Source organism: Spermophilus citellus, assembly GCF_964194105.1.
Source record: "Spermophilus citellus genome assembly, chromosome: 3".
Taxonomy (NCBI): Eukaryota; Metazoa; Chordata; class Mammalia; order Rodentia; family Sciuridae; genus Spermophilus; species Spermophilus citellus.
Window position 1 is genome coordinate 146,725,140 of NC_138184.1, and position 25,611 is coordinate 146,750,750.

The 25,611-nt window shown below is 36.0% G+C and overlaps 1 protein-coding gene and 1 long non-coding RNA gene across 2 annotated transcripts in view; one reads left to right on the forward strand and one right to left on the reverse strand.

The window, feature by feature from the left end:
• The window catches only part of LOC308643642, a 78,997-nt gene that overhangs the window by 36,063 nt on the left and 17,323 nt on the right, over nucleotides 1–25,611 (reverse strand). The window contains exon 2 of the long non-coding RNA XR_014020764.1: nucleotides 18,650–18,714. This is a non-coding gene — a long non-coding RNA (uncharacterized lncRNA). The remainder of the gene's footprint in view (nucleotides 1–18,649; nucleotides 18,715–25,611) is intronic.
• SPMIP4 (sperm microtubule inner protein 4) overlaps nucleotides 8,851–25,611 on the forward strand; it is a gene marked incomplete at its 5' end in the record, with an annotated part of 33,952 nt that continues 17,191 nt past the window's right edge. Inside the window, 4 exons of the mRNA XM_081283650.1 lie at nucleotides 8,851–8,969; nucleotides 16,404–16,580; nucleotides 20,855–20,926; nucleotides 23,003–23,032. Coding sequence (XP_081139776.1) covers nucleotides 8,851–8,969; nucleotides 16,404–16,580; nucleotides 20,855–20,926; nucleotides 23,003–23,032 — 398 coding nt within the window. The remainder of the gene's footprint in view (nucleotides 8,970–16,403; nucleotides 16,581–20,854; nucleotides 20,927–23,002; nucleotides 23,033–25,611) is intronic.

The window sequence follows — 25,611 nt, forward strand, 5'->3', positions numbered from 1 at the left end:
ATGTTCCATGTCCATTCCTCAGTATATGTACATAGAGAGACAGATGTCTCCCTCTCCTCCCTCCCCTCCCTTCCTCCCCCCATCCCTTGTGACCTCTTCCCCTTCTTCAATAGATTTAGGGCCCTATCTATTTAACCGAATTACTTCCCAAAGACCCTGTCTCCAGATAATAGTCACATTGCACATTAGAAATTAGGGCTTCAACATATGAAGTTAGCAGGGAGGAATAACACATTTCAGTTCATAACACAATTTATACCTATTATCCCAGACATGACCCTTTTTCACTCTCAAAAGTGTCTGATTGGGTGAAAAAACACCATCCTATGTCCCAACCTCATTTATTTCCAATTTCTTTTCCCCTTAACAACTATTTTCAACTTGTCTAGGATTTCTTCTATTAGGCTCCAAATGTCTAAAAAACATTATTATACTACTTACATCAGCTATAAATTGAGTGTGAATACTAATTTAGAAACTACATGAAAAAAATAATTAAGAAAATAGAAAGGGTACCTACAAGGTAAACAAGGTAAGATGTCTAAAGATTTATTTCTCTGAAAAAGAATTTTCCTACCTCTCAACACTCATGGAATTTCATGCTCATCCGAATTCACAACAAAGTGTACAAGTAGGTGTTGAGCTTTTTGCGTTCTTTATATACCCTAGAGATTAGTGCTCTGATGTGTGAGGGGTAAAAATTTGTTTCCAAGATTTAGACTCTCTATTTATCTCACAGATTGTTTCTTTCGCTGAGAAGAAACTTTTTAGTTTGATTCCATCCCATTTATTGATTCTTGATTTTAATTCTTACACCAAAGGAGTCTTATTAAGGAAGTTGGGGCCTAATGCCATATGATGGAGATTAGGGTCTACTTTTTCTTCTATTAGACACAGGGTCTCTGGTTTTATTCCTAGGTCCTTGATCCATTTTTGAGTTGTTTTTTGCATGGTGAGAGATAGGGGTTTAATTTCATTTTGTTGCATATGGATTTCCAGTTTTCCCAGCACCATTTGTTGAAGAGGCTATCTTTTCTCCATGCATGTTTTTGGTCCCTTTGTCTAACATGAAATAATTATAATCTTCTGAGTCTCTGTGTCCTCATCTACCAGTCTGTTTTAGTGCCAACACCATGAAGTTTTTGTTACTATTGCTCTGTAGTATAGTTTAAGGTCTAGTACAGTGATGCCACCTGCTTCACTCTTCCTTCTAAGGATTGAGTTAGCTATTCTATGTCTATTATTTTTCCAGATGAATATCATGACTGCTTTTTCTATTTCTATGAGGAATGTCATTGGGATTTTGATCAGAATTTCTTTCCAATCAATAAATGGACCAAGGACCTGAACAGACACTTCTCAGAGGATATACAATCAATCAACAAATACATGAAAAAATATTCATCATTGCTAGCAATTAGAGAACTGCAAATCAAAACTTAAGATTTCATCTCACTCCAGTCAGAATGGCAGCTATTATGAAGACAAACAACAATAAGTGTTGGTGAGGATGTGGGGGAAAAGGTACACTTATACACTGCTGGTGGAACTGCAAATTGGTGCAGCCAATATGGAAAGCAGTATGGATATTTCTTGGAAAATCGGGAATGGAACCACCATTTGACCTAGCTATCCCTCTCCTAGGTCTATACTCAAAGGATATAAAAACAGCATACTACAGGGACACAGCCACATCAATGTTGCAGGTAAATGGAGGGAGTTGGAGGAGATTGTGCTCTATATGTGTAATAAGAATTGTAATGCATTCCACTGTCATATATAAATACAGAAAATTAATTTTAAAAAGTATACAAGTAGAAAGAATTTCATAGTTGAGACACAGTACCTAGATATCCCTTCAAAGTAGGAGATCTCCCTTCAAAGTAGGATTTGCTATCCAAGTGGTCAACTCCAGCAGAGATTGCCTCTACCCCTGGCCCACCTTAAGCCTTCCTAGATGCCTTCCTGCATTTAATACCTGATCAAGGCAGGGGTATAAAGGTCATTTCCACCCAACTGGAATGGCTCTAACAGGCCATATGTGCTGCAGAGCTCCCCAGAGGTAAGCTGAGGTTTTTTGTTTATTTGTTTGTTTAATTTTAAATTTTTTCTTTAGTTTTAGGTGGACACAATATCTTTATTTTACATTTATGTGGTGCTGATGATTTTTTTTAATATTTATTTTTTCATTTCTCGGTGAACATAACATCTTTGTATGTGGTGCTGGGGATCGAACCCGGGCCGCACGCATGCCAGGCGAGCGCTACCGCTTGAGCCACATCGCCAGCCCTGGTGCTGATGATTGAACCCAGTGCCTCATACATGGTAGGAGAGCACTCTACCACTGAGCCACAAATCCCAGCCCGAGCTGAGGTATTGTTAGGACCCCATCACAGATGGACTTCTCAGTCCTAGTTCTACTTCCTTTCCTTCCTCCACAGGTGCTGATCTTCAATAAATATCTTTATCTCAAACTCTATCTTAAAATCTGCTTCCAGAAATCTGCACCAAGCAGAAAACACAGTTTAAATTTCAAAGGCTACAAAAATGAATATGATGAAGCATCTCCCTCCCTCCACTCAATTCCAGTTACCAGTTCCCCTGGCCAAAGTCAACCAATGTGTACAGGTTCTTGTGCATATTTCTAGAAAATTTCTATGGGTATGTAAGAAATTGTGTGTATGTATTATTTATAAGAAAATATATAATTTTCTTTCGCTTGTTATCCAAATGGTAGCATACTCTACAACTATTCTATATCTTGATTTTTTTTGCCCTCAAAAAAATTGTGGAGGTTCCAATCATTACATTAAAAAAATCTTCAAATCCAAAATCTATGGGATGCAGCAAAAGCTCTTTTATGAGGAAAGTTTATAGTAATAAATGCCTATGTTAAAAAGTAGAAAGACCCCAAATAAATAATCTAATATTATGCTGCAATGAACAAAAAAAGGAACTAACTTAAACCAAAATTAGCAGAATAAAGGAAATAATAAAAATCAGAAAAGAAATAAACCAAATCCAGAAAGACAAAGAAACTGAGTTGTTTTTTGAAAAAAAATAAACAAAATTGACAACTCTTGGCTAGACTAACATTAAAGAGAAAGAGAAGACCAAAATAAATAAAATCAAAAAAAATGAAAAATTTAAAACAGATGACTCAGGAAAAAAAGGATCAAAAGGGACTATTATGAACAATTATACACCAACAAATTGAATAACCTAGAGGAAATGCATGAATTCCTAGAAAAATACAACCTACCAAGATTGAGTTAGAAAGAAACAGACTGAACACACCAATAACAAATATAGAAATTGAAAAAATACTTTTAAAAATCTCTCAAAGTAGGACCAGATGGCTTCATAGCTGAATTCTACAAAGCCTTCAAAGAAGAACTAATATGAATACTTGTTTCAACTCTTCCAAAAAATAGAGTTTGAGGGAATACTTCCAAACACATTTTATGAGACCAGGATCACCTTGATATTTAAGCCAAAGATACCACAAGAAAAGAAAACTATAGGCCAATTTCTCTGAGGATTTTTGGATCAATATTTATCAATGAAACATTAGCAAAACAAATCCCGCAGCACATGCAAAGATTACATATTACAACTAAGTGAGATACATCCGTGACATGAAAGGCTGATTTGTCATATCCAAATCAATGTGATGTATCACAGTAATAAAATGAAAGGTAAAGCCACATGATCATCTCAAATTCAAGTCAGAAAAAGCGTCCAATGTCTCATTTTCTTTTTTTAATAAAAACTCTCAACAATCTATAGAAGAAAAGTTCCTTGATAAAATAAGGCCATTTGTGAAAAACCTACAGTGAAGTCAATGGGACAAAACTGGAAGCTTTTCCACTAAGATCTTGTACAAACCAAGAACACCCACTTTTATTCAACGAAGTACTAGGAAGAACAGCAAAAAAATAAAACGTAACTAAATGGGAAAGGAAGACTCTCTCCTTGTAGCTGACATAATTCTATATGTAAAATTCTTCAAAGATTTCATACACACACACACACACACACACACACACACACACACAAATACAAGCTATGAAAACTAATAAATGGATTCAGTGAAGTTGCAAGCTATAAGATCAACATAAAAACATCAGTAGTATTTTTACACACAAATAATGGCCTAATTGGTAAAGAAATCAAGAAAGCAATCTCATTTATCATAGCACCAAAAATAATTAACTCTCTAGGACCAAATTTAACCAAAGCAGCAAAAGATCTATACACAGAAAAGCCAATGAAAAAGTGGGCAAAAGATCTGAATAGACATAACATTGAAGACATAAAAATGGCCAGCAATAGATGAAAAGATGCTTCACATCATTAATTATTAGAGAAATGCAAATCAAAACCACTATGTGATGCCACCTCACTCCCACTAGGATGACTTTTATTAAAAAGTCAAAGATGAAATTGAAGGGGTTGCTCAGTGGTAAAGCATTTGCAAGGCCCTGGGTTGATCCTCAGCACTGAAAAAAGTTAAATTAAAAAATCAAAGATGGCAAATGTTGGCAAAAGTGTGAAGAAAACTGTAGTGGAAATGTAAATTGGTATAGCTATTTTTGAAAAACAGTATGAAAGTTTCTAAAGAAATTAAAAATATAACTACCCTATGACCCAGCAGCCCTCCTCTGAGCATATACCCAAAGGAAATAAAATCACTACATCTCAATATCTGCACTCCCATGTTCATTACTTTACCATTCACAATAGCAAAGATTATACAATATTTTTCATAGAAATAGAAAAATCAATCATAAAATTCACAAGGAATCATAAAAGAGCCCTAATAGCCAAAACAATTCTTAGAAAGATAAACAAAGTTAGAAGTACCACCCTTCCTGATTTAGTATTATATTGCAAAGCTGTAGAATCATTGCCATTCTACACACAATGGAATATTATTCAGTACTAACAAATAATGTGATATGGCCGTTTGCCAAAACATGGATGAAGCCCGAGGATGTTACACTGAATGAAACAAGCTAACCACGAAAAAAATATTTCATGATATCACTTATATGAGGTGTCTGACCTCATATCTGTGCAAATTCAGGAATATTCAGAGGTGCAATGATTTGATTATGAAAGCTGTAACCTAATCAGTCCATCTTAGTTTGAGTGTACTAACTGGGTAGTGACTATAGGCAGGTAAGCTGTGGCTGAAGGAGGTGGGTCAGTGGAAGCATGCCCTGCAAGGGCTCATTTTCCCTGCATCTCTTTCCTCTGGCCCTCTGCCTCCTGGCTGCCAGGAGTTGAATAGCACTTTTCACCATGCCCTTTACCATGATGTTCGCCTTACCTTAGACCCAGAGTTGGTTGACCATGGAATGAACCTCTGAAACCATGAGCCAAAGTAAACTTTTCCTTCTCTAAGTTGTTCTTGTCAGGAGTTTGTGTTAGTCAGATGTTTGTCACTGTAAACAACGAGATCATGAAGGTGGTTCTCTAGTGAGAGCTTGAGTGTGTTTTTAAGATGAGGAAGGGTCCTGAACTAGCACCTTTGCTCTGTCTTGCCATGCAATGCGCTCAGTCATGTTTTGATGCAGCAAGAAAGCCCTACTAGATGCTGAGTAGATGCATCATGCTCTTGAACTTCCCAGCCTCCAGAATGGTGAGTTAAATAAACTCCTATTTTAAAATTATCCAGTCTGTAGTATTCAGTTACAGTAATAGAAAATGGACCAAGGCAGTTACTCAAGGGGAAAATTTGAATATTAGAACATCATTTAACTCATTTGTAGTTTAATTTTAAAGACAGAAGAATTGTATGTATGTGCATGTATGTGTATTTTAATTGTCCTACTAGTAAGGAGATATATACACTAGAATCAATAAGGTTTAAAGTATTACACTTTAAAAATGTGTATTTTTTTAATCATGGAGAGGTTTTTCAATACATCTTATAGGCAAGTAACAGATCCAAAATGTTTTCATTTTTAAAATATTCTTATCTGCAAGGAATACTGAGATCCTCAAATTTTTATTTAATTCATTTTCAAATACCACTTTGTTAAAGGTCTCTGTAACAGACTTAAAAGAAAGGTTATAAACTAATTCAAGCTTTACATTATTATATTCTTTCTGCATATTCTTTAAATGAAGAGGAAAGGTCTAGGCATAAGTTGGAATTTTTGTCAACCCAGACACAGTATTAGAATCATATACTTTTTTCATTCCCAGATTTCATCTTCCCTGGATTACTAGGAAATGATAAAGTGAAAGAATCAAAATGTCAGAAGCAGAAGGAAGGTAAACTGAGGTGATCTACTGACCCCACTGGCCATGATTTACCTAAGAAGTCAGTCACTTTGAGTATCCATGAGTCGAAGACCACTTTGTGTTGTTGGGAATCACCTCCACATAATCTCCTGGCTGAGGCAAATGAGTTAAATCTCAAATGCTAGAAATACAGTATATCGGTCAAACAAAATAGATTCAATCTTGACCATCCCTGAGAAACTTTCAGATGAAGAAGCATTTCCAAAGAGAACAATTGTGTAAAAAGGATCTGACAATCTTTCTTACTTATCAATGAATCTTTCAAATAAAACTTATAAGAAATAATTACATTTTCCTACCCCTTAGGCTCATTTGAACTAAAATAAAATTTCAAACATACAACCTGGTAAATAGCACTATATATCCTGCTCATTCAACCTGGGGTTACCAAAACCTTCCTGGTGTCATCGTCAAGACAGCTCTGATTCACCTATTATACTGTTATTTTCTCCCAGGAAGACTCAGGCCAAGATGAAATGGGACTAAGGTGCAGCACAGAGAGAAGGAGGAATATGGAAAGCGCTGGAAGGCTGGAAAGCTGGGAGTGTGAAATGGGCTAGGCTGAGAGGGAATTTAATTGAAGATCCTGAGCCCAAGAGCAACAAAATGGCAAAAGGCTAGGATGGCCTTTTATAAGAAATTGAAAAAAAAATGGGTAAACGGATCAAAAGCCAACTTCACTTTATCCATCACTCTATCTCCAGCATGTCCTACTCTTCCAGGCTTACAGCAGCAACTAACTACAGGCAGGTGGGGAGAGGGCCAGGTGTACACAATTATCTGTCTGCCTATACCAATGCACCTTCCTTCCCCCATGTCGGCTAACATTTCCTAAGAAGGCAGAGAACAAACAGAATACCTGTGGGTTGATGAAGTATAAATAGGCAGAGAATAGCAAGGCACCTGTTACACCTCCCTTCTTAGGGGGTCATTCTTGGAGCACTTTCTGAGTTCCTGCAGGCTGTTTTAGCTTTTCATTATGTAAAGGTAACCCTCCCACATCCTGTTATTTCAGAGATGGTGGGGGGTCTGTACTCAACTATCATCACAAACTCAAGACCCTGTTGGTGTAGAAACGTCGTTCGCATTAGTTTCTTTGGGGACTGGAGGAGGACCTGGGATAATCGAGGTGGGTGGAGCTAAGCCATAGGGGACAGCGTAAAGGACTGCAGCTGTAGGCCGACCTGCCCGTTTGCCACGTCATCATCCACCAGGGAAAGAAGAGCAGAGAATCGGGACGCTATCCCCAGGGGCTGCGCTTGCAGAACCCAGGAACCCAGGAGCTCACCAGAACGCCCCCTGCTACCCTCCCCAGGACCTGCTTTCTTCCTTCGCCCAGACCTCGGGAGCAAACGCCCCAGGCAGAGGCATTATAATAGCCACCCTTGGACTGCACAGCCCTCGAAACAGAAAACGATTCTCCGGAGCGGCCACCAGAGGGCACCTGCGGGCGACGCCCTGAGCTGAACCCTGCGAAAAGAAAAATCGTGAGAGGCGGGGCCAGGGGCTGGAGCGGCGGAAAAGCCCATCGCTGCCCTCGTCAGTGCGTCTCGCCCTCTCTTCTCACTTCTGGTCCCACTTTCAAGACTTGCTTCCAGACTGGCTTTCTCTGAGACCGCTAAGAGCCGCCCTCTGCTCCCCGCCCGGCACGCTGAACCCCCCCCCCCGCCCCTCAAGGATGCATTACCTAGTGCCGCGGTCACCGTCACCGTCACAGGCACCCTCAACCCCACCCCCAGCCCGTCCCCGGCCCCTCTCTCTCCCTCACCCGCACCTGTTCGCAAGCTCCCGGGGATCCCAGGTGCGGGCAACCGAGAAATTCCACGCCCCGCGGAGACCCGCCAGCTCTGGGGAGGGGAAAGGGGGACGCGCAATCCAGTAACGCTCCCAGGCAAATATCCCAGGTGTGTTTGAACCCCTCAGCAGGCTCGGCCACTGCTCCCAGGACCCGCGGTCCTGGCCAGTGCACCCCTTTGGTTCCCCCCAAGTTCAAGGGAGGGATTCGCAGGTACCCGACCAGTCTGGGAACCCGGAATCCCATTTGGAGTCCCATTCATGCTGTACAACTGGGTTCCCGCCTTTTTGCAATGGGATTTTTGTCCAGAATCCGCGAATCTTCTAGGAGGACAGTTCTTGGTTTTGTTAGAATGAGAAGTTTCCCTGATTTTTAGAAAGACCACGGGGCTAAAATGCAGCTGAGTGTTCTTGAATAGTTATGATTAAATTTGAAGCAACATCTGAATTTCAGTCGGTTGTCTGCGAAGTAGCAGATTTGTATGGACCTACAGGCCAGCAGTGTAGTATGCAGACTCAGAAACATCTTCCACTTTGTGGATTTGTTTTAGTTGAAAATCTTTTCCACAAAACTTAAATTGCTATTTCTTACTGATTTGACATCAGAGGATCCACAGACTTTCCTGGATTGCAGCCACGGGTTAAAGGGCTTGGTGGTACAAAACATTTTTCCGGCCCAGTTTCCCAGACCAAATTTGCCCTCTTTGTCTCTTCTAGATTGTGCCTTTTTAGCCAAGAAGTATGGAGGTGATTCATGGCAGGCCCTACTGTTGCAGGGAGTTAGAAAGAGCTGACATTCTCTCTAATGAACTACACACTCCGCTACTATCAACCACTCGCCCAACTGCCTCAGAAGACAGGTAAAACAAAAATTAGAAGCAACAACTTTAAAAATGGTTTAAATATATTAGTGTATTTTTTATGAGAAAATAAAAAGTAAAAATTTGTTCTGGGGCTCTTGTCTTTATCCCATCATGGAAGGGAAAACGACCATTTGGTGTCCTTATTTGTTAGGAATTTGGTGAAAGTAAGTTGAAGTGTAATTTGATTCAGACATCAAATTCTTCACTACATTCTAGAACTCTAGAGTGGTCACTCCCATCATTTAAAAGTTAATTTTAGTCAAGATTTTTTGTTTTATGAAAAGTATTTGTGGTAGTTCACTTTCATCCTCTAACACCATCTGCTCAAAAATACTCCCAGGATTTGTTGCTCATAGTTACTGTCTGAATATTTGCTTTACAAAATTTCCTATAACATAACATATTACTCATTATGATTAAAATCTAACATATGGAGTGATTACTGTGTGTCAGCACTGTACTAAATGCTTTATGTGCAGTAATTCTTTTAATCCTCATGATAACTTTATGAGATGCAAACTATTATCCCCATTTTACATATGAACAGATACAGACAAGTAATTTACCAAGAACTTAGTGTCTGCTTTTCCTATATCTGATTTATTTGAATTATTTTGAGGGAGGGGAAAAAAAATCTCAAAACACTAGGTGAATAGCCTGTGTCGTCGTGTTCCCGTTTTGTGATTCAAACTCTTAGAAACATCTTAAACTTTGTGGATTTGTTTCAGCTGAAATTTTTAATTGGCCATATTTCTTATTTAAGAATTATTTTTAGAAACTCAGACAGAAAATCACCTATCCTCAGTTTGAAAATTTCCAAAACAGGACATCACTACCATGAAAGTAGTTCATTACATTTTTGTTGTTGTTTGTTGTTTTATTTTTTAGTTGTAGTTGGACACAATACCTTTATTTTATTTATTTATTTTTATGTGATGCTGAGGATCAAACCCAGGGACTTGAACATGCTAAGTGAGCACTCTACCACAACCCCAGCCTGCATTACATTTTTTAATGTTCTTGATTATTAGATAATTCTTTCTAATGAGAACATTTTTTTTCCTTGTAATTTCTACCTGATGATTCTGGTTCTTCCCTCTGAAGCCATGAAAATAATAAAACTCAGCATCCCCATGCTAGCAACCCTTGAAGAGTTTGAAGACTCTTTTGGCCCCTCTACAGGTTCTTGTTGCCAGATGCAACAGCATTCTCCCAGATTTTGCTCTGCTTGCATTGAGGCTTTCACCATCTTGATCAGACTTCATGGATCTATTCCAGTTTACGGATATACTATTTACATTAAAAAAAAGAAAGGTTTTTCTTTTAATTACAAAGCTAATGTGTTCTTTACACATAATTTGGAAACCGAAAAAAATCCAGAGAAAACAAATTCTCCATTTATCCAACAGAAAAAATATGAATTAAAGAACAAGGAAGAAAACTTGTATACATCTTTTATCCAGAAACAGTAATCACTGAAATTTATAACTCAATGTTTCTTCTTAATTTTTTTTAAATGTAAAGATCATATCCAACAAATTTTTTTTGTAAACTGATACTATTAATGAAAAGGAATATTTTTATTTGGAGAGGAAAGGGCTCAGTTCACTTCTATTCTGCATCAGTCCTTGCTGCTCCTATTCTACTGCTGTAATATGACTCATAAGAGTAGCTTTCAGCTCAAAATTCCAGCTTTTTTCCACTCCAAGGATTATCAGATTAGGGAGAGCTTCCCTTGAGTCAGAGGAAACCTGTAGCAGATTATGTTTGACCTGGGGATAGGCAGTTGTCCCTGACAAAAATAGCAATGTATATTTGGCCAAAAAGAGATGGGTAAGAATTTAGGCTGACTAATTCACTGTGCCTTCAAAAAGCATTCATTAGGCAGGTACAGTGGTACATGCCTATAATTCCAGTGACTTGGGATGCTGAGACAGTAGTATCACAATTTGAAGGCCAGCCTCAGCGACTTAGTGAGGCCCTGAGCAACCTGGTGAGGCCCGGTCTCAAATTTTTAAAAAATAGAAAGGGGTTGGGGATATGGCTCAGTGATTAAGTACCCTTGGGTTCAATCCCCAGTACCAAAAACAAAAGCAAAAGCACTCATCAGTAGCTTTTCACTGAAATATTGATTCCTTTACCTAAGTGCTCTGTGGTTGGGCGATGTTTGACTCCAAAATCCCTTAATTAGTGTAAGATTCAAAGGGAACACATTTGAGAAAATACTGCCTTTCATTAACTGTAAAATTAAATACACATCTGGTCAGCTAGTTATAAACTGCCATAAAAGATTATTTGAAACAATACTTAGATATCAAGGATATGCTTGGCTCCTAATAACTAAAACTTACTTTTCCTTTTCATGTGAATTCTTTCCTTTCACAGTCCCCTGATTGAGAAAGCCAGGATGATCATGTGTTCTCAGAACCTATCTTAACTCCCTCTTAAAAAGCAGATAGTTTACATAAGATTCACTTTTCCCTAAATGATGTTATTCTGAACTTCTCTGGAAAGTATCGTCAGGATAACAGTAGCACCTCCTCCCTATCATTGCTGAGGCTTGCTTCTTCAGAACAAATTTTGAGTCTATGACTCCCAATGCAAACCATAGGGCTTTTGTAAGTGAAACAAAACAAAACAAATCAAAAAGCTCCTGGTTTTTAGGGACTGTCCATCCTAATGATAAGGGCGAACCTGAATCACAGTATACATCAGCTCTCAGCAGCTCAATTTCCTAAACACAGGTCAACTTTTTAACCCTTTTAAAATATGAAGTATTTTGAAATAACTTGGCAATTTTAATAGTGATGTAAAATGGTTCTCAAATAAGCCACCTCATTTCCGTTTTTGTACTAGACAACACCATCTAGCTGCATTGTTACCTAGGACTGGTTTGCAGACAAGGGTATATCAAAATCACCTGAGGGTAGGGGCTGGTGTTGTGGCTCAATGGTAGAATGCTCGCCTAGCACATGCGAGACGCTGAGTTCAATCCTCAGCACCACATAAAAATAAATAAATAAAATAAAGGTATTGTGTCCAACTACAACTAAAAAAATTTTTTTTTAAAAAAGTCATCTGAGGATCTTTCTGAAAATACTCATCACCAGGCTCCATCTGTATGTAGTCTGACTCACTAGGTCTTACAGCAAGGAAGTCTATATATTTTTTAAAGTTTTTAGTTCATTTTGTGAATAACTGGGCTAGCAGAAAACACTGGAAACAGAAATAAAACCAAGATTCTATTTGGATTATGTTTCTGGCTTACCCACGATCAAGAGCAAGTTAATAATCTTTATACCCAGTACTTCAATTACTTTACTTGTATAATTTATAACAATTATTGTAGTCACTATTTCATACACCCTCACTTGATCTCTTTTAAGAATATTAAGTACATAAACAGGTAGTGTATTATTTTGTATTTCTTTTATTGAAAATTTAACAGCGGCAGTGACAGCTACTCAAAATCATCACAGATTCCTATTTCCTTTTTCCATTCACCTGACTTCTTACCTCTTGCAAGTTATCAAATTCTTAGGCAAACAAACATTACTTAAAGAAGTATCTTGATATTTGCTTCGTATTTCATTATTGGTTCCCATTTTTCTTCTGAATTTACTTCATTGCTTTCTGATTCTTTAATATTTTTTTTATTAGTAGCGTTCTAACTGAAAAGGAATGTGCTATGTTTTTTGTTTTTCCTTTAATCCTGCCTCCCAATAATTTGTAACTAAATTTAGCCCTTTTGATATGGGATATGGTACTTAAAATTCTATACAATAACTTCAAATGAGACACTGGTTTATCCACAGAAAATGCATCTTTCCTCAAAATAAGTATGATACTTAATTTCTGTTGGCTATAGATTGCAGCATCAGTAATTTGATCATTATCCTTTTTGTTATGGAGATGTGTTTTGTTTAAACTTTTAAATTATTTTCATCTGAAAACCTCATATTTTAACTTGGTTCCTCCTATATAGTACTTTAAGCATTATAGGGTGGGATGCCATAAGACCCTAAAATAAAAGAGAAACATGACTAATTTTGCATTGTCCTTTATTTTTAAATGGCTATTTGCAATTTACCACCTTTAGGTGGATGCCAGCTCACATGATTGATTAACATTTTCTACTTGCTTATCCTCTGGGACAGAGTAATATATGGGGGTCAAATGTTGAGAAATGGACTCATTTATGATTTAAATGTAACTTTTACAGAGCTAAATATTAAAGCTTAGTTTGTCATTAATCACATGTATTTAAATATTTTTCACTTGTCATGTCCTCCAAACCATGACTGTTGATCATAGTCAGATCTCAAAGGCCCTATCAGCTCTCTGACAGCTGAATACCAGCATCCCTCTATAGCACCCAAAATCGATAGTTCACCAAGACTTTCCTTGACTAACTAGTAGCAGGGGTTGGTAAACTTTTTCTTTAAATAATCAGATATTTTAGAATTTACTATCTCTGGTACAACTACTCCATTCTATCATAAGAATGCAAAAGCAGCTAAACACTGTAGACAGTGCATAAAAGAATGGCTGTGGCTGCATTCGGATAAAATAATTATTTACAAAAAAAAAGGTAGTGGGTTGGATTTAACCTATAGGCCATAGTTGGCCAACCTTTGGTCTAATGACTTCATAAGACAGTACAATCCTGAGTGTTACTTCTTCATTCCATTCAGTACTTTTTATAGAGGGATTACATTAAGCCAAGCACTGTACTGACACAAAGAAAAACATGGCACAGTTTCTGACTCTGAGCTCCCCTTGCATGTCTCTGACTGGCTCTCCATTGCTCTTATAGTATAGTCCAATATTGCCCTTTTTTCCTCTCATGCTTCACCTCTCACCATAGCTCTTCTCTACTGTGTCCTAATATCCTGAACTTTACATTAGCTCTATTAACATAGTCCAAAATTCAACCCTAGTTCCACAGCCCTTCAGATCTGAGTGATTCCCCTGAAAGCCTTGGGGAACTCCTCAAACTTTATTCAAATTCCTAGGATGAGAATGGGGTGGCACTTTAGAATCTTGTCCCATCTGAATTTGGGTTCCTGGTCCCACTTACTCTGATCCTATTCAGCAACCTATTGACCCAGGGGCAAAACTTAATTCAGTTTTCTCAAAAATCATTCCTCAGTTTTGTTGGGTGCAGAGCAGGCTGAACTGTGTTGTCTGCAGGGCAGGCTGAACAGATGTTGGCTGCAAGATAGCCCACACACTCAAACCCCCCTCTATCTGGTCCTTTATCACCTGTTTGTGTCAAGTCCTGCTCAAGGCTGAGCACTCAACCCCCCTTGGGCCAACAAGGCAGCTTGCAGACCCAGAGGCCCCATTAGATTTGGGCTATAAAAACTCCCTCCTGCCAGGCCCCTCTCTCTCTTGCGCTCGCTCTCTCTCTCTCTCTCTCTCTTGCTCTCTTTATCTTTCTTGTGCGAGCTCTCTCTCTCTCTTGCTCTTGCTCTCTCCCTGTTCATCTCCTCTCCTCTCCCTCTCCTCTCCCTCTCCTCTCCCCTCTCTCTCTCTCTCTCCTCCCTCTCTCTCTCTCTCTCTCTCTCTCTCTCTCTCTCTCTCCTTCCTTCTTTTCTCTTTGTTGCACTGCTGCAATAAAGATCTTTTGGTCACTCCTAGTGCTGTGGTCACTTTCCTTTCAAGTTTTCTCCGAAGATCTCATCCAAACAGCATTTGTGAGCCTGGTAAACTTCACTGAACTGTTGAGGAACAAGTAGATCTTTTATAATATTTGTACTATTACTTTACAGTACTCTCCATTTGGAAAAAAAATTAAGATGATCTCTAGACAAGACAATGAGGAATTCTTTTCCACAAATGGTGCTGGAACATTGGATTTCGACATGCAAAATAAATTGATTCCTTATCTCATACCATATATAAAGATTAACTTGTCATCAATCAAAACTCTAAGAAGAAAACAGGGATAAATCATCTTGGATTTCACAATATATTCTTAGCTGTTACACCCAAATCAAGCAAAAGGAAACAAATTGAACTGCATGATCATTAAAAACTTTTGTGTTTCCATGATACTATTAAGTAAGCAAAAAGAAATGTATATCACAGAACAGGAGAAAATATTTGCATGTCATATCTAACAGAGACCTGTATCTATGATATATAAAGAACTCTTACAACTCAAAAATAAAGCAAATAACTTGCTTTAGAAATACAAAGGATCCAATAAACTTTTCTCCAAAGAAGATATACAAATGGCCAATAGTAACATGAAAAAATTTCAAATATCATTAGTCATTTGGAAAATGCAAATTAAAACCAAAATAACACTTCATACCTATTATTAAATGGGCTATAATAAAAATTATCTTTTTAAACACAATAACAACTGTTGGCAAGAATGTGGGGAAATTGACTCTCATACAATACTGGTGGAAATTTAAAAATGGAGAAACTGCAATAGAAAACAGTTTGACAGTTCCTTAACAAATTAAACTCAGAATTTCAATATAACGCAGACATTTAGCTTCTTCATATGCTCCATGAAAGTTAAAAACAAGTCTTCAAACAAAAACTTGGACATGCGTATTCACAATGGCATTGTTCCCAAGAGTCAATTATCCGACAACTGATGAACAGCTAAACAAAATGTGGTATATCCATATATTGGAATATTATGTGGCTATTAAAAAGAACAAAGTACAGACACATGCTACAACATGGATGAACCTTGAAACCATTATATTAAGCACATCAGAGGCCAGGTGCAGTGGCACACACCTGTAATCCCAGCAATTTGGGAGGCTGAGGCAGGAGGATTGCAAATTCAAAGCCAGCCTCAGCAACTTAGTGAGGCCCTCAGAAGAAGAAAAAGGGCTGTAGATGTGGCTCAGTGGTTAAGTACCCCTGAGTTCAATTCAAAGTACCAAAAAAAGAAAAAAAAAGCCCATCAGAAAAGACTACATATTATATAATTCAATATATATAATTCAATTTATATGAAATGTCCAAAATATGCAAACCTATAGAGCAAGAAACTAGATTAGTAGTTGCTTAGGGCTGGAAGGATAAAAGAGGTATAGTGGATGAAGACTTAAGAGTACAGATTTTTTTTTTTAGATGATGAGAATATTCTAAAATTGTACATATCTATCTGTAAACACACCAAAAATCATAGAATTAATCAACTTTGGATATATAATTCAATAACATGTGAGTTATTAATATTATTTTAGATAAATATACTACCACTGGTGGCAGGGAGATAATCTGTAGGAATTCAGGAATTTAACCTCAGTTCTTGGGTAGTCCCATGATGCCTAAATACCCAGAAAGTATCATAATATACCCAGTACTGAGAATTCTCTGTTCTATCTAAAAATACTTATGAAGAAATGGAAATTTTAATTGTTGCTGAACAATTTCAAGTCTTTTTTGTTCTAACAGGTATCAGGAATTAAGGGAGTCACTCCACCAATGTAAGCTTCCATGGGGTGCTGAAAGGGAATACGGTGGGATTATACCGATTTCGCTGCCTGATGAACACAGGCCAAAATATGAACCTCCTTGTGTCATGGGCAAAGGACATCAGCATTATGGATTTGGTGGAGAAACCTGGCCAAGGTAACTAAACTTGCTGCTATTCACATAAAGATTGTTATTATCCATTTTCTCTATTTCTATTGAATCTTTTGTAAACTTAAATATGCCTCCAAACTAATTTCTTTTACTATGAATAAAGACACAGATAGTAAAATTAATTATATGATTTCTAATCGTGAAATCATAAAAAGCCTGTTTATTAAATATTTTAATGTCCTTAGAGATGATAAAGTATTCTAAAAAATTCTGATTAACTTAATTCCCTTCCTTATCACATCTTACCTAAAATTAAGTGAAAATATGAGAGAAACATGGATATTAAACATGTTTTTGTCTGAACAAAGAATTAGCCTAATTTGTGCAAATGTTCTTGGTTTTTGGAACTTTGATTTGTAATTTTTTCACCAATCTTTGTAGTCATTAAAATTCTCTATCAAATGTTTTCAAAAGTATTTATGTATTTCAATAATAACATAAATTTTAAAGTCACTTTCAGCAACTCTGTTCACAGAAGTTAGAACTGAAGACAAAGCAAAAAAATTTGAGCAGGAAATTAAATTTCAAATTGAATATTTATTAAAGATTACTTAATTTTAATTATGAAATTCAGAGAATAATCCATCAAACCATGGCACAAAGACTACTTTCTTCTTTTTTATCTAACAATACTGATTACCTGGTTTACTAACAGTCTAGCTAGTTTTTTTGTTCTATAACAAGCAAAAGAAGTAAAACAGATAAGACAAGCCATAGCTAGAGAAACATTAAAAATAGGGACATATGTGGCTGATAATCTTATCAAGACCTCAGTAAATCAGTAAAAAGCTGACAGACAAAAAGGCCCAACAGAGAGAGAGAGAGAGAGAGAGAGAGAGAGAGAGAGAGAGAGAGAGAATGAATTGAGATTGATCCTCACCAGGGACAAAAACCCAGACATGCCCTCAGTGATGCACCTCCTCCAGCCACACTTTACTTGCCTGTAATTACTACCCAGTTAATCTCTCTCAGGTGATTAACGTGTTGATTAGATTAAGACTCTCATAACCCAATCATTTCACCTCTAAATTTTCTTGCATTGTCTCACACATGACCTTTTGGGGCACCTAATATTTGCACCATAAAACTCATCATTTATTCTCTATTCAGTAATTTAAGTATAGAAAGTATTGTTTTACAGACCTGGGGGTTATAACTCTTTATGGAGTTTAATCTAAGCTATTGTCCTCCAAAATTTGAATATTAAACAATATGCAGTAGTATAAAGAATTAGAAATATTTGCATAGAATTTCAGTGTGTAAAAAGAAGGCCAAAGATTATTTTCTTAACGAGAATCCAGTTTGAAGTGAAAGGTTTGTGTTGGTCTTGCTGAATACAGCCCCAAGACACTAAGAAAAGAAATACTTGTTTCACTTAGACTATCACCCCTGACTCACAAATGTAGGTTAATGTCTTTCATTCTTTTCATGCCTCTTTATGTCAAATATTATCATTTTAGCATATTCCTCTCTTAAAAATATATTTAGGACAAATTTCTGTCTTCATATATAGGGCTAACTGCTTGGCAAACAACTACAGAATAGGATTTACCTTGTTTCCTAACAAGGAATAACTGCTATTACCATATTTTTTCTTTCTCCCTTAAAAAAAGCCTTTTATACAAAAATAACAATGTTTTACAGCTCTCTTTATGGGTGAAGCCTCAATTTTTAAACCTTTTTTAAAAAAAAAAAAAAAAGGTTTTCTCTAGCAACCACACCCTACCACCTCCTTTGGTAGGAGGTTTTGTGAGAAACAGGATCACTCCTTTGCCTTACCAACTCTCTGTCCTGTGCCTTTGGAAATGAAAAGTACCTACTCCTTTTCAAAAGGTCCAGGAGGTGAGACATCCTAAAGTACGTCATCTGGGGTTAAGAAATTTTTTAAAAAAGCATTACTTACTAAAGAAAATGTTACCTGTGTTTCTATACACATGTTCCAATACAATGTCCATATAATGCCACATGGGGCATTGCTGCCCCTTCTGAGTCTTCCTGACATAAAAGTATCAAAGTAAAACTCCTTTAAAGGAACTTTAGTAATATTTACTTACCTATAATATGCAAGTTTCAGAAATTCCAAGTGAGATCAGTCATCACCCAATTCAGCATCAATTCACTGAAGGAACAAAATCACAAAGTAATGAAAATGTATAACTTAGTGTTCACTTCCATAAACATTGATTTAAGTTTGGTAAAGTAGTAAAATTGTTCATTTTAGAAAAGGAAATTCTTCCTTTAAGCTACTGGTTAAAAGCTCTTAAAATAGAGCTGCAGTGCTCTGTGAACTAAAGGATACTCTGAATTTCCTGACAACTTTGATTTTTCTAGTTTAATAATAATACTGAAACTGAAAGGTATTATGAATGATTTTATAAAGCAAAATTTCTCCTTAATAAAATTTGTACTTGTTTACTCTTTTATCAGCAGCTAGTCACCAATGAAAGTCAAACAACCTATGCCATTCAATTTAATAAGTGGCATATATTGCAAAGTGTTTAGCACCTTTGGCTCTTGACCTGGAAATACTAGTTGCATCCTAAATTCATTGTGACAACCAAAATAAACCACCCCATATATTCCCATACTCTCCTGGAAATGTTGGGGCCCAAAGGGAAACAGTATGATTGTTTGAGAATCATTATACCTAACCCAACTCCTATATTCCAAATGCATATTGAGACAAGGTAAGCCTAAAAACCCCTGCAATTCTCTAGTTTGAAGAGATTAAAAGAGTAGGTTATCCTGTTAGTAAGGGAAAAAATCTTGAGAGAGACAAAGAGGCTGATGGTGACTGGGAAAATCATTATTCTACATTATTATTCTATTGCAAATCAATAATTTCTGCAATATCTGAATGGATTCAGTGCTTACCAGCATTCCTTTCTTTCTTTCATCTTGAAAGGATAGTCATAGGTACTGGCACTGAGGTACATGAAAGGTGTAGTACCTTCTCTACATTTTGCAGTTTCTCTACATTTTGCAGTTTCCCACATTTGGAACATCCCCTTGCCCAAGTAAGATCCAGAAATCCACTTCCCAGCCTCCCTAGCATCCAGGGTGCAAATGTGTACACAAAAATTCTACTGATCACCCACATCTGCAGTGGATACTGATTTTCAGGTGAGTAACTATGTTGGATAGATGAGATTCACAGTACTGACTCACTATAAAAATACAGAGTGAGCATTCAAAAGATATGGGGCAACCACAATGACAGGTGAGTGCTACAATACATCTGAAAATATTACAGGTAAGGCCAGCCTCTTCCCTCCCTCCTAGAGGGAACCACAGTTACCAATTTGGTGTGTCTCCTTCCATACCTTCTGTTACCTGTTTACATAGTTATGCATGTGCCCACTGAAATTTTATGGTGTTATTTGGTTTATATGTGAAATCATTTGATATGTAGTGTTAAGCAAGTTGATGTTTTTTTTCTTTACAATCTAGAGATAGTCCTTTGTCAATAAACACAGATCTACTTTATTATTTTTAATTTTCTCATAATGTTCCACAATGTTTCACCGGTTATTTGACCACTCACATAGTTCTTTGATCCTTGCACAAATGTTTCCATAGGGCATATCTTCAGTGAAAGTTCTGGGTCATAATATAAAATATTCAAAATATGAATTTTTTAATTTAGTAGATGTTCTAGATATCAATCCCTTCTATGTTATTTTTATTTCTTCCAATTTTTGTTTTATTTAAGCTCTTTGTAGTGTCCATTGTCTTATCAATGTGCTTTTGGCTTTTGAAAGAAACATCTTATTTAAAAGGCCCTCTTTACCAGCTTAAGAAAAAAAACAACATATTCCTATACACTTTCTTTCTTTTTTAAAATTTTTAGTTGTAGTTGGACACAATGCCTTTATTTTATTTGTTTACTTTTATGTCGTGCTGAGGATCGAACCCAGTGCCTCACACATGCTAGATAAGCATTCTGCCACTGAGTTACAGCCCCAGCCCTTTCTTTTTTAATATTTGTATAGATTTATCCTCAATTCTTTAGATTTTTAATCTATCAGAAATTATCTTTTTGAATAATGTAGAGATGTATTATTTGCCAAATGGGTAGTGAATTTTTCTTGTACTGTTTATTGAAAAATATATACTTTTCAAATAATTTAAAATGCCATCTTTTCATATATTGTTTCTATATATTCATGATTGTATTAATCTACTTATCTTTTATAGTCTCCCCATTATACTGTGTTAATTTAAAAAGAGATTCAATTTAATATTTTCTTTCTTTTCAGAAAACTTCCTATTGAACAATACTATTATTTGACACAGAACCAAAAAAGTGACGTCTATGGAAATGATTCCTTGTAAGTCAGAGGTCCCCCTTCCCCTTACATGGGATCAAATAGTAATTTAAGTGGAAATTAGTTATATGAGAAACAAAAAAGCCCCCACATGGGAACTTTTAGAGAATTCTTCCTTTTTATTAAAATAGTGATCATTAACATTAGAAATTTTTAAAAAGCAGCAGCAGATAAACCAAAAGAAAGGATTTGTAGCATTTAAACCAGTAAACAAAGAGTAAGAAATAATGATAGTAATGTTCAAAGAGATTCCTACACATCATCTTGATTCATGTTCTTACCTTGACCTACTTATTCAATATAATAAAAATCTGTTATATTTCTATTTCATTAAAAAAATTTACAGAAAATGCCATAATGGCCCTCAACAAATTTTGAACTGAAACTTCATAATAAAAGAGAATTGTTATGGTTATCTATAAGTAACTCTTTTAAAAATTACTAAGTATCTTTTTTGGATAAGAAATACTAATTTAGCCTGCGCTTAAAGGTATTATGTTCTAGTATATTAAATTATTTTTACTCTTTGAAAAAAATGGTTTTTCATGTATATTACTAAGTCATGCATTTTTATTTTTTGTAAAATAAGAATAAAATATTGACACTACTGAAATGACAATGAAAATATTTTTTTATCTTAAGATTTGTTGGTGGTTTTCAAATTAAGGTGATACAGTATAAAATTTAGCCACTAGAGGGAGCCAAAAAGATAAAATTAGCATTTGCTTATCTCTTTGGGTTTATTTAACTTTGCAAAGGAGATAATGGAGTACAGCAATAGGATTGAATAACTGGTTGGATCAAGCAAGTGGTGTCTCTGAGCATTTCATTTTATTTTAATTTTATCTTTAAATTTTGAATTTTTAAAAAAGATTTTTTTTTAATTCTTATTTTTTTTCATTTTGAATCAAATCAATTTTAGTCATATACTTATCAACATCACAGCAAAATTTGTCACATGAGAGCAATTTTAGATGCCAAGTTAATATTTAATATATAGTAGTAAATTGTAACTCTATATATCTTGGATTCATCGTTCATCCCCATCTCCAACCCAACAATATAACTGGAAGAGAGGAAATCACTTTTCTTTTTAGTTCCACACCCACATACTTAAGAGTCCAAATAAAGACATAAACATTTATGATTCATGAGAATTGTGTATTTATAACACATGCTAGAGTAACAAAAGTTCTATGACTTATATATCACTTTGTAGTGAATATGTAGAAACATCTAAAAAGTATTCAAGTGTATTCAGTTTTATCAACTTTTACTATCAAATTTATGGCATTCTGTTCATTTTTCATGTCTGAAATATTTCAGAGTCTTATTTACATAGGATAAAACTAATAGCTGAAATCACATAAGTGGGTAACTATCCCTCTCTAGTAAACTTTTCCCCAAGGCTATAGTATTATTTCTTGGAAAGCAGTGTTTCAAATAATTAAATACACAACCTCGTAATGAACTAATTTGGAAAGGCAAACCTCCAGGAACTTTGTCAGTTTTGTTCTATCCTTTCATAGCAACATTTACTATCATGAGAGATCAGCAACTCTGGGCAAAGGGACAAAGTATACCCATTATCTACTTATCTTCCCAACAAGGCCACATTTGTGTCACTTCAGGTCATGTAATTGCACCACATATGTGATGTCAGGCTTCTTCGGGGCTCTTTGGCTACCACCTGATTATGAGAGTGAAGGTCAGTAGGAACCAGAGCTCTCTTATCATTAGAAGCTATCCATCAACCCCTGTATCTTCCTGTAAATAAGAAATGCAAAAGGGGTAGGGGTAAGCAAGACTGAAGACTTACTTCATATATTGCCATATGAAGTAAGAATATGTGGAATGGAAAAATTTATCAGTAGATAACTGAGATATGAAAATATATCACTCTGTCCTGTCAATATGCATGGTTCCAGAAAGTTAATAAAAATATTATCGTGGTGACAATGTAGTTTGAAAAAGGGGTAAGACTAAGGATTTAGTCTTCAGCAATTTTCAAATAATAATAATACAAGCCTTTAAAGGCCCTTAATTTAAATTATGAATTATCTTCTGTTTTTATTCTAGGTTGCCCAAACCATCTAATTCAACAATAAGGTAAGTATAAAACTTATATTTTCCTTCCTTGTTATAATCAGAAAAAAATTATTGGCATTTCATACCACTTAGACAGGTGAGAGAAGTGAGACTTTTGATGACAGCTATTTTTTAAAAAATGGAAGGAGAGGCTGGTTCAAGTCCAAGGTAACATTATTTTGATTTCTTCCCAATTATATTCCCTACTCCCCCCTGCCCTTGCTGTTTGGTGGTACTGAGGATCGAAGCCATATGCTAGGCAAGGACTCTACACTGAGCTCCTTCTCCAACCCACAGCCAATCTCATTTTTTTTAAATAAACTTTTTATTTTAGTATAGTTTTAGAATATAGAATTATAAGGATGTTAGTATAGGGAGTTCTTCCCATATATCCTACCCCCGGTTTCCCCTACTATTGCCATATTAATGTGGCACATTTGTCACAATAATGAACCAGTATCAATGCATTACTTTAACTGAAGTGTGTACTTTATTCGGATTTCCTCAGTTTTTACCTACTGTCCTTTTTCTGTTTCAGGATCCTATTTTAGGATTCCACATTACATTTCATCTTCATGTCTCCTTAGGTGTCTTTTTGTAATAACACTTTCCTAGATTTTCCTTGACCTTGACTATTTTGAGAATTATAGGTCAGATATTTTGTAGAATGCTCCAAAATGGACTTTTAACTCATGTTTTTCTATGATTAGACTGGAGCAATGTGTTTTGGGGAGGAGGACCATGGAGGTAAAGCACCATTTTCATCACTTTCTAAGAAGGGTGCATACTGTATACCTGATATATCTCTGCTGATGTTGACCTTGATCACCTGGCTGAGGGAGTGTTTTTTTAGGCTTCCTTACTGTACAGTTAGTCTTTTTTCCCCTCCTTTCCACACTGTTCCCTTAAAAAGAAAGTCACTGTGCACAGAAGACATCTGGAATCAGGCTCTACCTTCCAAGAACAAAGTACCTTCTTAAATTTTTGGTGTTCTTCTGCATGGTTATTCTTTTCCATTTATTTACTGAACCACTTATTTTCAGTATGGACTTGGGGATATTTTATTTTTTGGTACTTAGGCAGTAATCCAGTACCCCCTTATTTTATTATTCAAATTGGCCATAAGAAGCTCTTCTAATTCTCTTCTGTATTCTTTTGGCATTTCCCTCATCCTTGTGGAGGTTTGGAGGATGTTTTTTCTTTCTTTTTAGCATTTCCTTACTTTCTGGCACTATAAGATACTTCTAGATCATCTTGTATATTTTCTGCTCCATTCCTGGATGAGCCAAAACTCCAAGGAACCCTTGTTCTTTTTATTGGCAACTGGTACAAGAAACCATTTGCAGCCTTCCTTTTTTTTTCCACATTTTTTATTCATTCATCATATTTGTACATAATGATGAGATTTGTTGTTACATATTCATACATGCATACAATATAATTTAACCAACATCAGTCCCCAACACTTTACCCATCCTTCCTCACCTCTACCCTGCCCCATCCCTTTCCTCTACTGATCTCCCTTTGATTTTCATGAGATTCCCCCCACCTTTCTTTTCGTTTTTTTCTCTCTAGCTTCCACATATGAGAGAAAACATACAACCCTTGACTTCTGGGCTTGATTTATTTTGCTTAACATAATCATCTCTAGTTCTATTTATTTTCCTGCAAATGACATAATATCATAAAACTCCATTATGTGCAGGTACCACATTTTCTTTATCCATTCATCAACTGATGGACACCTAGGTTCCATAGTTTGAGTATTGTGAATTATGCTGGAATAAATATAAGCATGCATTATCACACAGTAGGATAACTTTAATTCTTTAGGGTAAATAGTGAGGACTGGTATAGCTGGGTCATATGGTGGTTCCATGCCCAGTCTTTTGAGGAACCTCCATATTGATTTCCATAGTGGTTGTACTAATTTACAATTCCACCAACAGTGTAAAAGTGTTTCTTTTCCTCCCCCGCATTTATTATTATTTGTATTCTTCATGACTACCATACTGACTAGTGTGAGATGAAATCTCAGAAGTTTTGATTTGTATTTCCCTAATTTCTAATGATGCTGAACATTTTTTCATATGTTTATTGGCCATTTGTCTTTCTTCTTTTGAGATGTGTCTGTTCAATTAATTTGCCCATTTATTAATTGGGTTATTTCATTTTTTGTGTAAAGTTTTTTGAGTACTTTATCTAGTACTATATATAGTCTATATAGACTTAAGTGTATATATAGTACTACATATATGTGGTCTATATATAAAGTACTCAAAAAAAACTTTACACAATACTAATCCTCTGTCAGAAGAGTAGCTAGCAAAGATTTTTCTCCCATTCTGTATATCCTTTGTTCATATTCCTAATTGTCTCCTTTGCTTTACCAGGAGCTTTTTAAATCAGTGCCATTCAGTTTATTAACTCTTGGCATTATTTCCTGAGCTTTAGGGGTCCTGTTGAGGAAGTTGTTGCCTGTACCTATTTGCTAAGTTTTCTTCTAAGAGTTACATATTTCCTGGTCTAATTCCTAGGTCTTTGATCCATTTTGAGTTGAGTTTTGTACAGAGTGAGAGATAAGGTTCTAGTTTTATTCT